This window comes from Phragmites australis, chromosome 1, assembly GCF_958298935.1.
Source record: "Phragmites australis chromosome 1, lpPhrAust1.1, whole genome shotgun sequence".
Classification (NCBI taxonomy): domain Eukaryota; kingdom Viridiplantae; phylum Streptophyta; class Magnoliopsida; order Poales; family Poaceae; genus Phragmites; species Phragmites australis.
In genome coordinates, this window is record NC_084921.1 from 50,790,136 (window position 1) to 50,802,369 (window position 12,234).

At 42.9% G+C, this 12,234-nt stretch overlaps 1 protein-coding gene across 1 annotated transcript; it reads right to left on the reverse strand.

Annotated features, from left to right (window-relative positions):
* Positions 1-1,105: 1,105 nt before the first annotated feature.
* On the reverse strand, positions 1,106-2,521 carry LOC133890623 (uncharacterized). Its single transcript, XM_062331092.1, has 2 exons — positions 1,931-2,521; positions 1,106-1,794 (listed from the first exon to the last, which is right to left on the reverse strand). Exons 1-2 carry the CDS (start codon positions 2,255-2,257, stop codon positions 1,192-1,194), a joined length of 930 nt encoding a protein of 309 aa, XP_062187076.1. The 5' UTR covers positions 2,258-2,521; the 3' UTR covers positions 1,106-1,191.
* Positions 2,522-12,234: the final 9,713 nt, after the last annotated feature.

The following is a 12,234-nucleotide window of genomic DNA, read 5'->3' on the forward strand; positions in this document are numbered from 1 at the left end:
GGCTTACACGGAAGTGAGCTCGCCACTGCAAGTAAACAAAAAACTTTTCTCTATCGCGAGAGGCTTTGGCGTTTAGTTTCACATTTTGCTTTCGAGCCTTGTAACGAGGGAACAGTGCCTCGCCCGAAGTGGCATCGGTGGATATGATATGGCGCTGAAAATGCACACGCCGCTCGGCTTTTGTATTCCAGTTTGGAAAGGAGGTTCATGATAGCTTGGCTTTTGCCGGCGATGGAAGCGGCAAATGAGGTTAGGTTCTGGCAGTACATGAGCTGGTATGACTTGACATACATCTGAGTTTGTAAACTAGAATCATCACCTTGCAACCAGAGGGAGACCACTTTGGGGTTAGGCTCAAGATTGTCAGTTATGGCAGGTCCAGTGTGAACATTTGAGAGATGCTAATTGCTAGGTTTGTTTCTTAAAAAGCCATCACCATGTTAGATGTTGTTTCCATGCAGATGTCTGGCAAGAATTCAAAGACTCTTCAAGTTGAAGCTGGGGAAGTGAGGAGAGAGCAAAAACAGGAAAAGTGTAAGGAGAGAACAAACCAAAGTTTAAAGAGAAAATCTCGTAATGTGGTGCGCAGGCATCCTCTATCCTGACGTATATTTACGTTGAGATTTATATTGAAGGATTAGTGAAAAAATATGAGGTAAATAAGATAATCAACGGCTGAATGAAAATAGTAGATGGCATGATAAGTGCACCACATTGCCCAGTTACGTTTCCCCCAACCAAAGTTCACCCGTTCTTTTCCCTGTGATAGCAAAGGTCCAACCTACGCCACCCTCTGCTTCCCAGGCTAACAAACAAGAAGAAACCTTTGGACGTGCACCTGCTAGTGTGCCTCTTCCAACTCGCTTGCCTTTTCTCTCAGCATCCTCTCTCTAATCTCTATCGTGTCTCTTCTTGCATGGCAGACACAGACACAACAACGAGAAAGGAACATCATCATGGCCTGCGACACTCTATCACTCTCCGAGAGAGAGAGAGAGAGAGAGAGAGAGAGAGAGAGAGAGAGAGAACATGCTTGCTAGGGACACTATTACGTACTGCTGCGATGTTATGGAGTAGTAGCATTACTTGTACTACCATGCAATCAAGCAAGCAACAAGCTTCATTCATTCATTCGTTCAGGGCGGGACTGTGAGCCTCTGCGATATGATCGACGGAATTCGGACGGGTCGATCATTGGCTGCACAGGTCGGAGAGCTCCTTCCTGCCCTCGACAATGTCGTCGAGGAAGTTATCGAGTTGGCACACCAGGCTCTCGGTGCCGGTCCGGAGCACGTCCAGCCACACCTTCAGCTCCTCCACCTTGTCCTTGACGCCGCCGTCTTCGCACTTGCGGCCAGCGGCGGCGGTTCGCTCCACCTCCTCGCACGCGGCCTCCACGGCGGCGCGCGCGCACCTTAACTCGCACATCCTGATCCCCGGCGCGCCGGCGTCCTCGGCCTCCTCCGCCATCCTCTGCTGCAGCATTGCGATGGACGCCATGAAGCCGCCGCCGGCGTCCGCGCCCTCCGCCGCGCACGGGATGCCTGCGGCGCTGCAGGAGCAGGAGACGGTGCCGCAGGCGAGGATGAGCAAGAGGAGCGAGCTCGCGTTGTGCAGCGCGTAGAGGAGCCCCCGGAAGCCGTTGAAGCCGGTGAGCCTGGCGTCCGTGCCGCGCAGCAGCAGACGCTCGTCGAGCTGCAGCGAGAGCGGCGCGATCCTCGCGTCCGAGAGCGCGCGGTTCTCCTCCTCCGCGGCCATCGCCTCCCTTCTCGACGCCGAGATCGCCCTCATCACCTGCACCAATCAAGAAACAGAACCAAGAAAGTTTCAGAGAAAGAAACAGAGCAAGAAAGGAAACCATCAACGGCAGAGACACAACTGATCACCACTCGATCGCATGATGTTTCAACGAAAAACAGCAAGAACCAACCTGGCGAGTGGAGAGAGGGGAGGGGTCCTGGAGCCAATCATCCAGCGCGGTGGCGGCGCAGGAGGCCGCCGCGTAGTAGCGCTCGACGGCGGCGAGGCCGAGCTTGATGGCGAGGCATGCGTCCCAGAGGCGCGCGGTCTCGTCCATGTACTCGTCGAGCCATCGGCCGCCGGGCGGCAGGTGGAGCTGGCCGACCATGAGCGTGAGCTGCGAGTGCAGCCCCCTGAGCAGCACCGCGGCCCGGAGCAGAGCCGGCAGCGACGACAGTCCTCCGGCACGGCCAAGGTCGTCAAGCCCGCGCGCCAGGGACGTAAAGAAGGCGTTCATGGCCTCGTCTGCCGTTGTCGTCGCCTCACTGTTGGGAGTGGGAAACAGAAGCCGGCTCGGCTGGCTATATATAGCTAGCTCGCGGTGCACCGCAAGCAAGCAAGAGAGAGGACATGACAGGACTGGAGAAGCGACACGGCAAGAAGTGGAGCGCGGAGTGTAATGATGCGTGTCTAAGGAGAGGCGAGAGGGTGATGATGAGGCGGGGCGGAGGCAGCGGCACCATGGTCGCGGGCAGGTCTCGCGTGAGCGCGTGGGCGTGTTTAATCGCTGCTGCTAACCAAGCTCATGTGCCGGGGTGGGATCGCGGGTTTGTTTGGTTCCCGGAAAGGGTTAACCGCTGCCATCGGTTTCACCGCAGCAAAGAGCGGTGTGGCTCATTGTCAGCGAAGTGGGCCCTCTGGAGGTTTCCTGTTGGCAGCATTCGTTGAATCTCCCTATCCAATTGCCTGCTTTATTCAATTATTCCGGTCGCTGGCTTCAAAGTTTCACAGTCGGGAACTATACTGTTTTATGTGATTTTTTTTAAAAAAAAATCTCCGTCTCAAACTAGGCTTTAGAAAGAACAAGCCGTATTGGTCACAGTATTTTTTCCTTTGAATTTATGGTCTCTCTTCCACAAATATAAGAATATATTTAGCAGAATTACAGAATGGAATAGGAGAGTTCTGTCAAATGACTGTTTATAATTTTTAGCTTCTAGAATGATTCTATGAAGTGATTTTTTTAAAATAAACTAGATGCTAAAAACTAAAAAAATTAACCTTTTTTAGTTCACTTCTCTTACAAAATCATTCTCTTCACATAGTTTACTCTATAGAATCGTAAAAGAATTATTTTTCCTATAGAATTTAGATCACGGAGCTAAAAAAGGCTCCACCACGGTTTTGTCAGTTCCCTGAATTGGTTGTGGACCAGGCTTCTCCTGCAACGGTTATTACATTAAGCAATGAGATATTTAGTACCATCAATCTCATCAGTTTATTTGACACCTCAAGCATGAGTTATTCGATTCTACCTCATACTACCTCCCTTTATTCCCTTAATCCGTTCCCAACTCAGATATGCAAATCTTATCCTTTCAATGCCACTACCATCTGAGCGCACTCAAATTCTTCCACGGTTCATTACGACTCCGATTGCCAAGGAGCTAGTAGAAATCTCCAGAAATGCCGATCAGATTGGTTCAAATCTTTCTCATCGTCAGAAAAAAAAGGGGACACCAAGCTTTGTTGATAAAAATGGTAGGTACTATTGAATTCGCTGGTAATTGTTTGTCAGTGTTGTTGCATCCATAGTCCAGACCACTGCATGTCTCCCTTGACTGAAGGAGCAGTAGCCCGACAGACATGCATGAGATTAGCATGGTTCTGGTCTGAGCAGCCAAGTTTTCGTGAAGCACAACTGCGCTTTATGTTCCCATCTTGTCACACACGCTGAGAGATCGGTCTCATGTTTTCGCGCGTCCATGGCAGGGGGTCATGGCAACTCCTTGCTACAGAGCGAGCACCAAAGGATTACGTTAGAAAGTTTTTGTCCGGGACTGTACCATCTCTCAACTCGGGTCCCCCCTGTCAGGAGCAACTGATCATCACGGTTTTGCAGGTAATTTCTAGACCAAAGGCTTGCCCTGCTTTTTATAGAAAATAACATAGAGTAAGTTTAGTTGAGGTTACCAGCTTAAAAAAACAGAACACCAACCAGACAAATATAGGTGTAAATATCTAAAACCTCTTTACCAGGTCCATCTAAAAAACATAAACCCTCTAGACACCAGTCATCTATATGAACCTAAACGCTCAACTAACTTCTTTGCATCACAAAATCATCTAATCCTAGGAGGAAGTCTTGCAGGAATTTGATAGCGCTGGTGAGCCTCTATGTGAACATTCACTGCCTCCTTGATCTTGTACGCCATCATCTTCACCTCCGCTCACATCCTATTTGTGCTAAGTAGCTTCCACTGTCGCAAGAAAGAGACAGTACTATAAACAACAGCCTAAGAAAAAAAACAAATTTTATTATAAAAAATATATTCATTTCTAGTTAGCCAGAGAGACTAGCACATAGCTCTCATTAAAACAATCATCAAATAATTGTCTCTATTTGGAACAAGAACCATCTCGCAAGAATTTGGTGCATGACACCAATGAAAAACATTTCTCAGCACACATCAGGGAAATTTAGTAACAGGGTATTCAAACATGATATGATCAGCTGTTTGTTTCAAACCACACAACTAACACTATTCACTCTCTTTCTAGTTCTTTTTTATTAACTTATCAACAGATGAGATTCTATTTTTATGTAGACATCAGAGAAATATTCTGATTTTTAGATGTTTTTAGCATCCCAAACTTTGTTCATATCTGGAGTTTCTAGGTTGAAATCAATCAAAGGGGGTGAAAGTCAACAGTATCAAGCTTGAGGTCCCCAGATCCACACTTTTCACTAAGATTGGCATAAGAGCAAATCGTTCTTTCCACTTGATGTATTCCCTTGTTTTTTTTAAAAAAAAAATGGCGCTTTCCTTTTCCATTTGATAAACACAAGAACCGTGGTATTGTCGTATCGTCAAACAAACAAACAAGCAAACAAACAATGGAACAAACACATCTTCGCAAAAGGAGATTTTGGGTGCGGTTAGGGCTCAGCTACTCGTGGTTTGTTCCATTGTTGATCCTATACAGACCTTGAACAACGTGTTGTTGATCATATAAAGAAATCACTTTCTGAGTGCTGGAGATGCTCATGGGCCAAACAGCTGGCTAAACCGTGACCTCGTGTAATCTACGCACGGTTGTACTTAAATGGTTGGACGCGAAACATTTCTCTTATTGTAATGCAAAGATGTGATAGGTGTCATAGAAGCTTGCCTTTTAAAATCACAAACGCTTGATTTGCCTATACTAATGTGATCCAAACATGAGAATTCGGTTTGTATCTTTCCCGTAATTTGGCATTTAATACTCCATACATGTAGCGAGGAGCTATGCTTGATAGCCAAAATGACATCTGTGTCTTGGCAATATCCACAGCAAAACGACGAATTTTTTATGCAAAACACACGAGCAGATAAGTGTACAATGGATATAAACAACGAGCAAGATAGCTCACGTTAATAATATAAATAGTCTCATTGTAATATTTTGTCACACTAACATTTAACTAATTTTATTTTATATACACATATCCAATATGCTAACCGGAGATTTATTAATTATTCGAATATGTTAATAACTTTAAATGAAAAAAGTATCAACTACAAACTTGTAGATCTCATCGAGAGGTACAATTTTTATATAAAAATTGTCTTTATTCGACTTCATATGGAAAAGTTATAAGCTCAGATAGTCTTAGAATATATTTGATTTTATTCTCAGATATCCGATATCCGACAGATGTCTGCCTCCCTATATCCAAATCCAATATAACTATCTGATATCCTAGATTTATTTCGGATATCCGATATCTGAGATCTGATTAGCATCTAAATCAGTTCGGACAATGGAGCGGGTGGAAAAAATCCGACTCCTTTTCACCCCTGCAGACGGATATCATTGATCCTATATCTTATCTCATATTTTTTTTTATTAGAATCAGAGTCAGACACGAATAATATTGGATACAGATACGAATGTGGATAGTCTCAATCACGAATACAAATTGAACACATGATGAGTCATATGCAGACAATATTGATCAAAAATATTTATTCGAATATTAAGTAAAGCAATAACCATATATATATGATACGTGTTATGATTGTTTGACTATTCCATGCATTTAAAACTTAACTACAGTAGAGGTCCAACAAGAAAATCAATAATATACTTCCATTAAAAGAGGTATGTTAGAACGAAATCAGAGAACTTACGAGTGCCCAATATACCAGCTGAAGCCTCTATGAATCATTTGAATATATTAATAACTTTAAATAAAAAAATATAACTACAAACTTGAAAATCTATTTGAGAGCTACAAATTTTATATACAAATCATCTCTATCTCTATCGGACTCTATACGAAAAAGTTACAAACTTAAAAAGATAAGCTCAGATAGTTTTAGGATATATCCACTATCGGATAAATACCTAGCTTTCTACATCCAAATTTGGTACAACTATCTGATATCCGATTTTTTTTTTTAACATTCGAGATCCGAGATCTGATTAAAATCTAAAAGATTCGAGCGATTGGACATGCGGGAAAAGTCTAACCTATTTTCAGTCCACTTATGACCATAATTATAACCTCAATTATGTCTGCCCAAAAGCCCACAGCAGGCAAGGCTTCTTTTTGAAAGCAAGCCTAATTGTAATTGAGGCCATATCTATCATCTATTATTAACTCTGGTCCAAAATGGATGTCGCTTGTTGTTAGATTTTAAAAACTTTAACCTAAAAAATAGGGGTTTTCCGAGGAACGTTACGGTAGGCATATGGCTGACCTGAACTTTGCCATTAAAAAGATGAAAAAAATTACATCTAGGGTTTGTGAAAAAATAGGGTAAAGTAAGAGAGATACATCAAGTACAGCTGATTACAACAAACAGCCTATCTCTCCATTCCCGAATCGAAGCCTCATGTAGCGGATCGCGAACATGATGCACCCACAGCGAGAGATCGGCAGCGGCAAGCCGCACCGTTTGCTCGGTGTTCCATACAGTGCCGCGGAAGACCTGGTTGTTCCTATTTATCCAAGTGCTCCACAGAGCAGAAGTGATGGCCGCGTCGCAATATCTGGACGTTCCAGACGTTTGCGAGAGTGCCGCTGTGGAAGGCATCAGCGCCTCCAACTTTTCCCCATACAACGCGAGCAGGAGAGCAATGCAAAAATATAGGTTAAAACGGTCTAATCCTCGTATGCAAGAGATCAGATCTCGTTGGATTATTTTCCGGCTATTTTCTCTTATATTTTTGTTGATTTATGGCCTTTTTAATTCATGCACGGACATGAAATAAGAATGGATGGAGTATAGTTTTTTTTTAATATCAGCTTCCTTTCTCGAAGACTTCGTTGGAGTTTTTTTTAACGAGTGTGCGACGCACTAGGCTCAAACCCTGATGGGCGCGGCCTGTCCGTTCACGGATGGAGTATAGTTTTAACTCCAAATAAAAGGCAATGCAACTAACAGCACAAATTGGGAGGATAAGGTATATAGCTAGCCAGCAATAATGACCTCATCGATGCTTTGATCACCAATCAGCGCTAATCACAAAGGGAGAGTGGAGGCCGCTACAAGAAGGAGCTCCGTTCCATGATGATGCTGCATTCGTAGGGCGCTCGCCCTAGACAGAAATCCTGAAAGGCTGCAATCCGCTGAGGCCATCTGAGCCCGCGTTGTTTAGCTCTGATCCTTTTTGGACATGCCATGATGGCTAATGCCCCTGCTTAGCGCAGCCGGACCCGATTATAATACGGACGTCTCGTCCCCCTGCCGGGCATGCCCTGGCCGGTGGGTAACAGTGTAACACGGTCTCAGAATCAGTACTAATGATCTGCACTGCGTTTTATAATAGTGGTAGCTGCTGGCTCTGCAGTTGCGAGGAGCAGCTCTCGTGTCGTTTGCATGGGCTATTGGCTAGGCTGTAAAGATCGCGGAGCACGAGCAGTAGAATGATTTTTTGTTTCTTTTCTTCAGTTCCTCGGATGGATGGGTGCAGTGAGACAGCATGGTGTGGTTTCAGAATTGGGGCGAGGGAAATCTATGATTTGTCGGGTCAGCAGACACGCCAGCATGGACGCTGCGTCGTCGGACGGGTGGGCTGGATCGGATGGGATTTTGTAAAATAATATTATTTTATTAAAAAATTGTAAAAATATTATTCAAAATATGAAAATTATAAAAATAGGTGACAATCCTCACTTCAATTAACAACTAATCACCTATCACCAATCAGAGTACTGATATTTCATTTGGCACACGTGGAGGCCTGTCGACACTCTAATTACTGACAGGTCATATATCCGACAGATGATATTTAAAGAAAACTTTATGTTTTTTTTTCATATGATCTCAGATAGAGATAATCTTTATATGAAAATTGTATCTATCGATGATATCTATAATTTTGCAAATAAACACTTTTTTATTTGAGTCCGTTTAAGTGACTAGAAATTCTAGATCTAATTTTTTATTCTGAAATTTATAACTATTTTTTAGACATCTAAACAGATTAAAATGAAAAGTTATAGGGTTGTAGATGTCGGTACAATTTTTATATAAACCCATCTCCATTTGAGATCATATGAAAAAAAATTATATATATTCTTTTCAATATCATATGTGGTACACATGACTTGTCATTAATCGGAGTGCTGACAGGTTGGCTATTCGGTTGCCGACAAGACTAGTTGGCGATAGATGGCTATATGTAATTGGAGTGACGGCTAGCACATATTTCCGTGACTTTTCTATTTAAAATATTAATTTTGTATTTATCTAATAAAATAATATTATTTCAAAAAAAAATCGGATCGGATTGGCGTTACCGTGTTCTGCTGCTACCATGCGATGGTGCGCACGCGGTGGCATGGTGTTCGTTCGGTGGCTCGCTGGTGCTTGCGATCCGTTCCCGCCCCCGCCGTCGTTGGTGCATGGCTTCGTGTGAATTTGGCGGTTGCGCCGGAGGAGGTCGCTGGGTCGAGCTGTTGGCAGAACCATGGCGGATGAATCATGAATGTCCCCGCGCGCTCGTGTGGTTGCATTCGTCTGCTGCCCCAAAGATCATGGAGCACCACGAAGTGACGTCAAACTTCAATTTTGGCAGCTCAGGAGTCCGTTTTGACTATTTTCATCTGTCGACCGACGATCCACCGCTTGATCTCGATCTGAATGGACGGTATAGCTGCAATTTAGACAGGCCGACACGGTCCCACCAAATTCTAGGGCCCGGTTCAGAAACAACCGTAGTAAGTTTTTGGGACGAACTGGTCCAACAGCAACAAGTCCACATCCCGGATTTAACGAATTTGTATCAAAGTAGGCCTGAGTATATTGCTTAGGCCTGACCAGAAAAGAAAGCCCGAGGCGAGCCTGATTTTGGTCCAGCAACCATTTTGGGCCAGGTACAGGCATCATGACAGCTGCCTGAAATTACCGAGCCGAATTCAGGCCGGGACTGGATCTTAGTTGTCATTTCATAATCACGATCGGTCCATTCTGGCCTAATAATTTGAACCTAATCCGTCCCGTTTAATCAAGATCGAACGGCACAGAAACCCCTCGCCTGATCTCGAATCTCACCGAAACTGAGTTGGCAGTAAAACGATAATTTGTTGGAAAGCTGAGGGTTAAATCAGAAAATGGGGTACGAAAGGCAGAGTCGTAGAGACGCGTCGCGCGTGAGCTGCCACGCTCGCCTCTGGCCCGTATCGCGCGGGCGGAGAAACAAAATTTATAATATTCTGTTTAGAAAAATTTTGTGAGATTTTATTACGTGATTTAATGGTTAGGTTGAAGAAAAGAATAGATATATATTATTATAAAGGAGAGGATTTTTTATTAAATAAAATCTTATAAAATTTACAAATATTAAATAAAAGAATAGATATATATTTCTATCACCCGACGGCTCGAGATTGCAACCGACCCCAATCCGTGGGCGAGGAAGGCGACGTATGGCCGCCGATGAGTGGGCCTGCCATCGCCTGGGCCAGGCGATTTTCGAAACCGAAACTGGTATGCTCTCACGAAAAAACGAAGGAAAGGAGAGAAACACGAACGAAAAGTCTAACATACCGCCCGTCGCGCTCCGGAGCGAGCGCGCGACCGCGAGATGGGTTCCCATGTTGCAGAGGCGTGGCCTACGTTATATTTATTTTGTTATGTGGGCTAAGGTGGGCAGGTCATCGCAGCTTGGGCCAGTTCATTCTTCGTCATCGAGCTGTGTTTGGTTAGAGGGGCCTTCTTAGATGGTAGACGATAATCTAGTTTTTCAAAGTGTTGATTGGAGGGAAAACTGGATGCTTCTTATAGGTTGGAGGAGCTCATTCGCTAAAAACTGTTGTACATAGTCATCTATATTATGGATGAGCCTTATACTTGTTGACGTGGTATATTCCGATTGCTAGAGCAAATGTACTTTTTAGCACACTTTAAATGATATTATCTCTTAAATTATTTATCCAATTTGTTATTTGATTGTGCTATTATATTCATTATAATTAAATTAACAAAAATAAGATCTCGCATGATTGTAATTTAAAAAACCAAATATATGACAAGCGGGTTCTATAAAATCTTGGTTAATCACATACAAGTTATATCTATCTGAATAAGAAATTGGATCATCTTATCAATACTATAAAAAAGAAATTAGACCGCCCTATCTAATAAAACATGGATAATTATATCTCATACAATCTTATCATTCAAACAAACACACATCAAGAGCTGTTGTACCAACCCATTCTTCGTCTTTGACGATCATAACTCTTTTTATCTGGCATTCATTTTCAATTCGGTTTGTACCATTATGTTATTTGCTTCCAACAAAATAAAATAAATCTGTATTGCATATGCTTTGAAGACATTTATGTGTGTTGGCAAGTTACATGTAACATGCTAACAACTTATATGTAAACTGACTAATGAATTCTCCATATATGTTGCTACCGAAACATTTTCAATTGAAGTTGATACCTCATCTAAAGTAGCACATTATACATATAAATTGATATGAAATATGTCTCTAGAGTTGTTACCTAAAACAGTTGTCACATGATCTTTATATACGTTGTTACCTTATATTCATTGAAGTTGCTACGAGACGATCATTGCAGTTGTAATGGGGTCTCCACATAAGTTGATACCAATCTTTCCCTGAAATTGCTACTAAAATATTCATAGGAAAAAGTTGCTAGATCATTTGAAGTTTCTACCTAAATCTCTTTGAAGTTGCTACCAAACAGTCATTGAAGTTTATTATCAAAGTTACTGAAGTTGCTACCAAGCAGTCATTGAAGTCTCCACCTAAGACGATGAGTTGTAATTTAAAGTTGCTAGATAAGTTGTTACATAACATATTCATAATTTGCTACAATTGTTACATAACATATTCATAATTTGCTACAAGACATCCATTAAATTTTACCAAATTTAAATCATAGTAAATTCTGACACTTCGAGTTGCTACACAGTCTATGCATAAGTTATTACCAAACATTTAATAAAATTGCTATTATGTTTTTAGTGGAGTTGCTATATGTCGGTGTATATAATAGGGGAGTCCCCTGTTCTAAGGGTCCACACCAGCTAATATCCCGTTGGCAAAAGATTCTTTCCTAGACAGGATCCTATCGCATGACCAGTCTGCATCTTCACGACCAGAATCCTTACAACATAAGTAATTATCATGACCAGTCTTCACTGGTCGTGAAAGAGGTACTCATCAAACCAATCTATTCTCATTAAATGCATTCCACTCAAGTACTTTCCTTCCTATGCACTCCTCCCTAGCATACAGGTCGTGGCCGGTGTAGTGGTGCCATACCCCGTCCTATAGCATTAAACATTATGGGACGAGCTTGCAGGAGTGTCAGACTGTTTCACAGGCGCGGGTGTGAGACCGGTGATGGGACGGAGCATACCGGCTAACCAAGGTGGTGTAGGTGTGGAGGTGTCTAACGGATGGGATGGACTTGGCTGCTTCATCAAAACAAAAAGAGGCACGTGCGCCACTTATTTTAAATAGCCTAGGGGTGAGAGGTTTAGCTAAGAGATGTGTCAGTAGAAAAGGGCTCACTGGTAAGTTATCGTTTTCTCTATTATATAAAGAGAGGAAGACCTGGTTTGCAAAGGAGAGGGATAACCAGTTCAAATAACTCGAATAACAAAATACACATGACGTAGGGCTGTTATCAGTAAGGAGACTCAAACCTAGATAATTCTTGTGTTTTTGAGTTCATCACAAACATACGCACACTGCATGTGTTGTTCGCGCGACCATCGACCAGTACACCTCGGAATCATT

Bases quoted from the DNA above. Each gene is read 5' to 3' on its own strand.
- LOC133890623 (XM_062331092.1), bottom strand. From the start codon at position 2,257: ATGAACGCCTTCTTTACGTCCCTGGCGCGCGGGCTTGACGACCTTGGC. The intron at 1,795-1,930 runs GTTGGTTCTTGC...TGATTGGTGCAG, and splicing joins CCCCTCTCTCCACTCGCCAG to GTGATGAGGGCGATCTCGGC.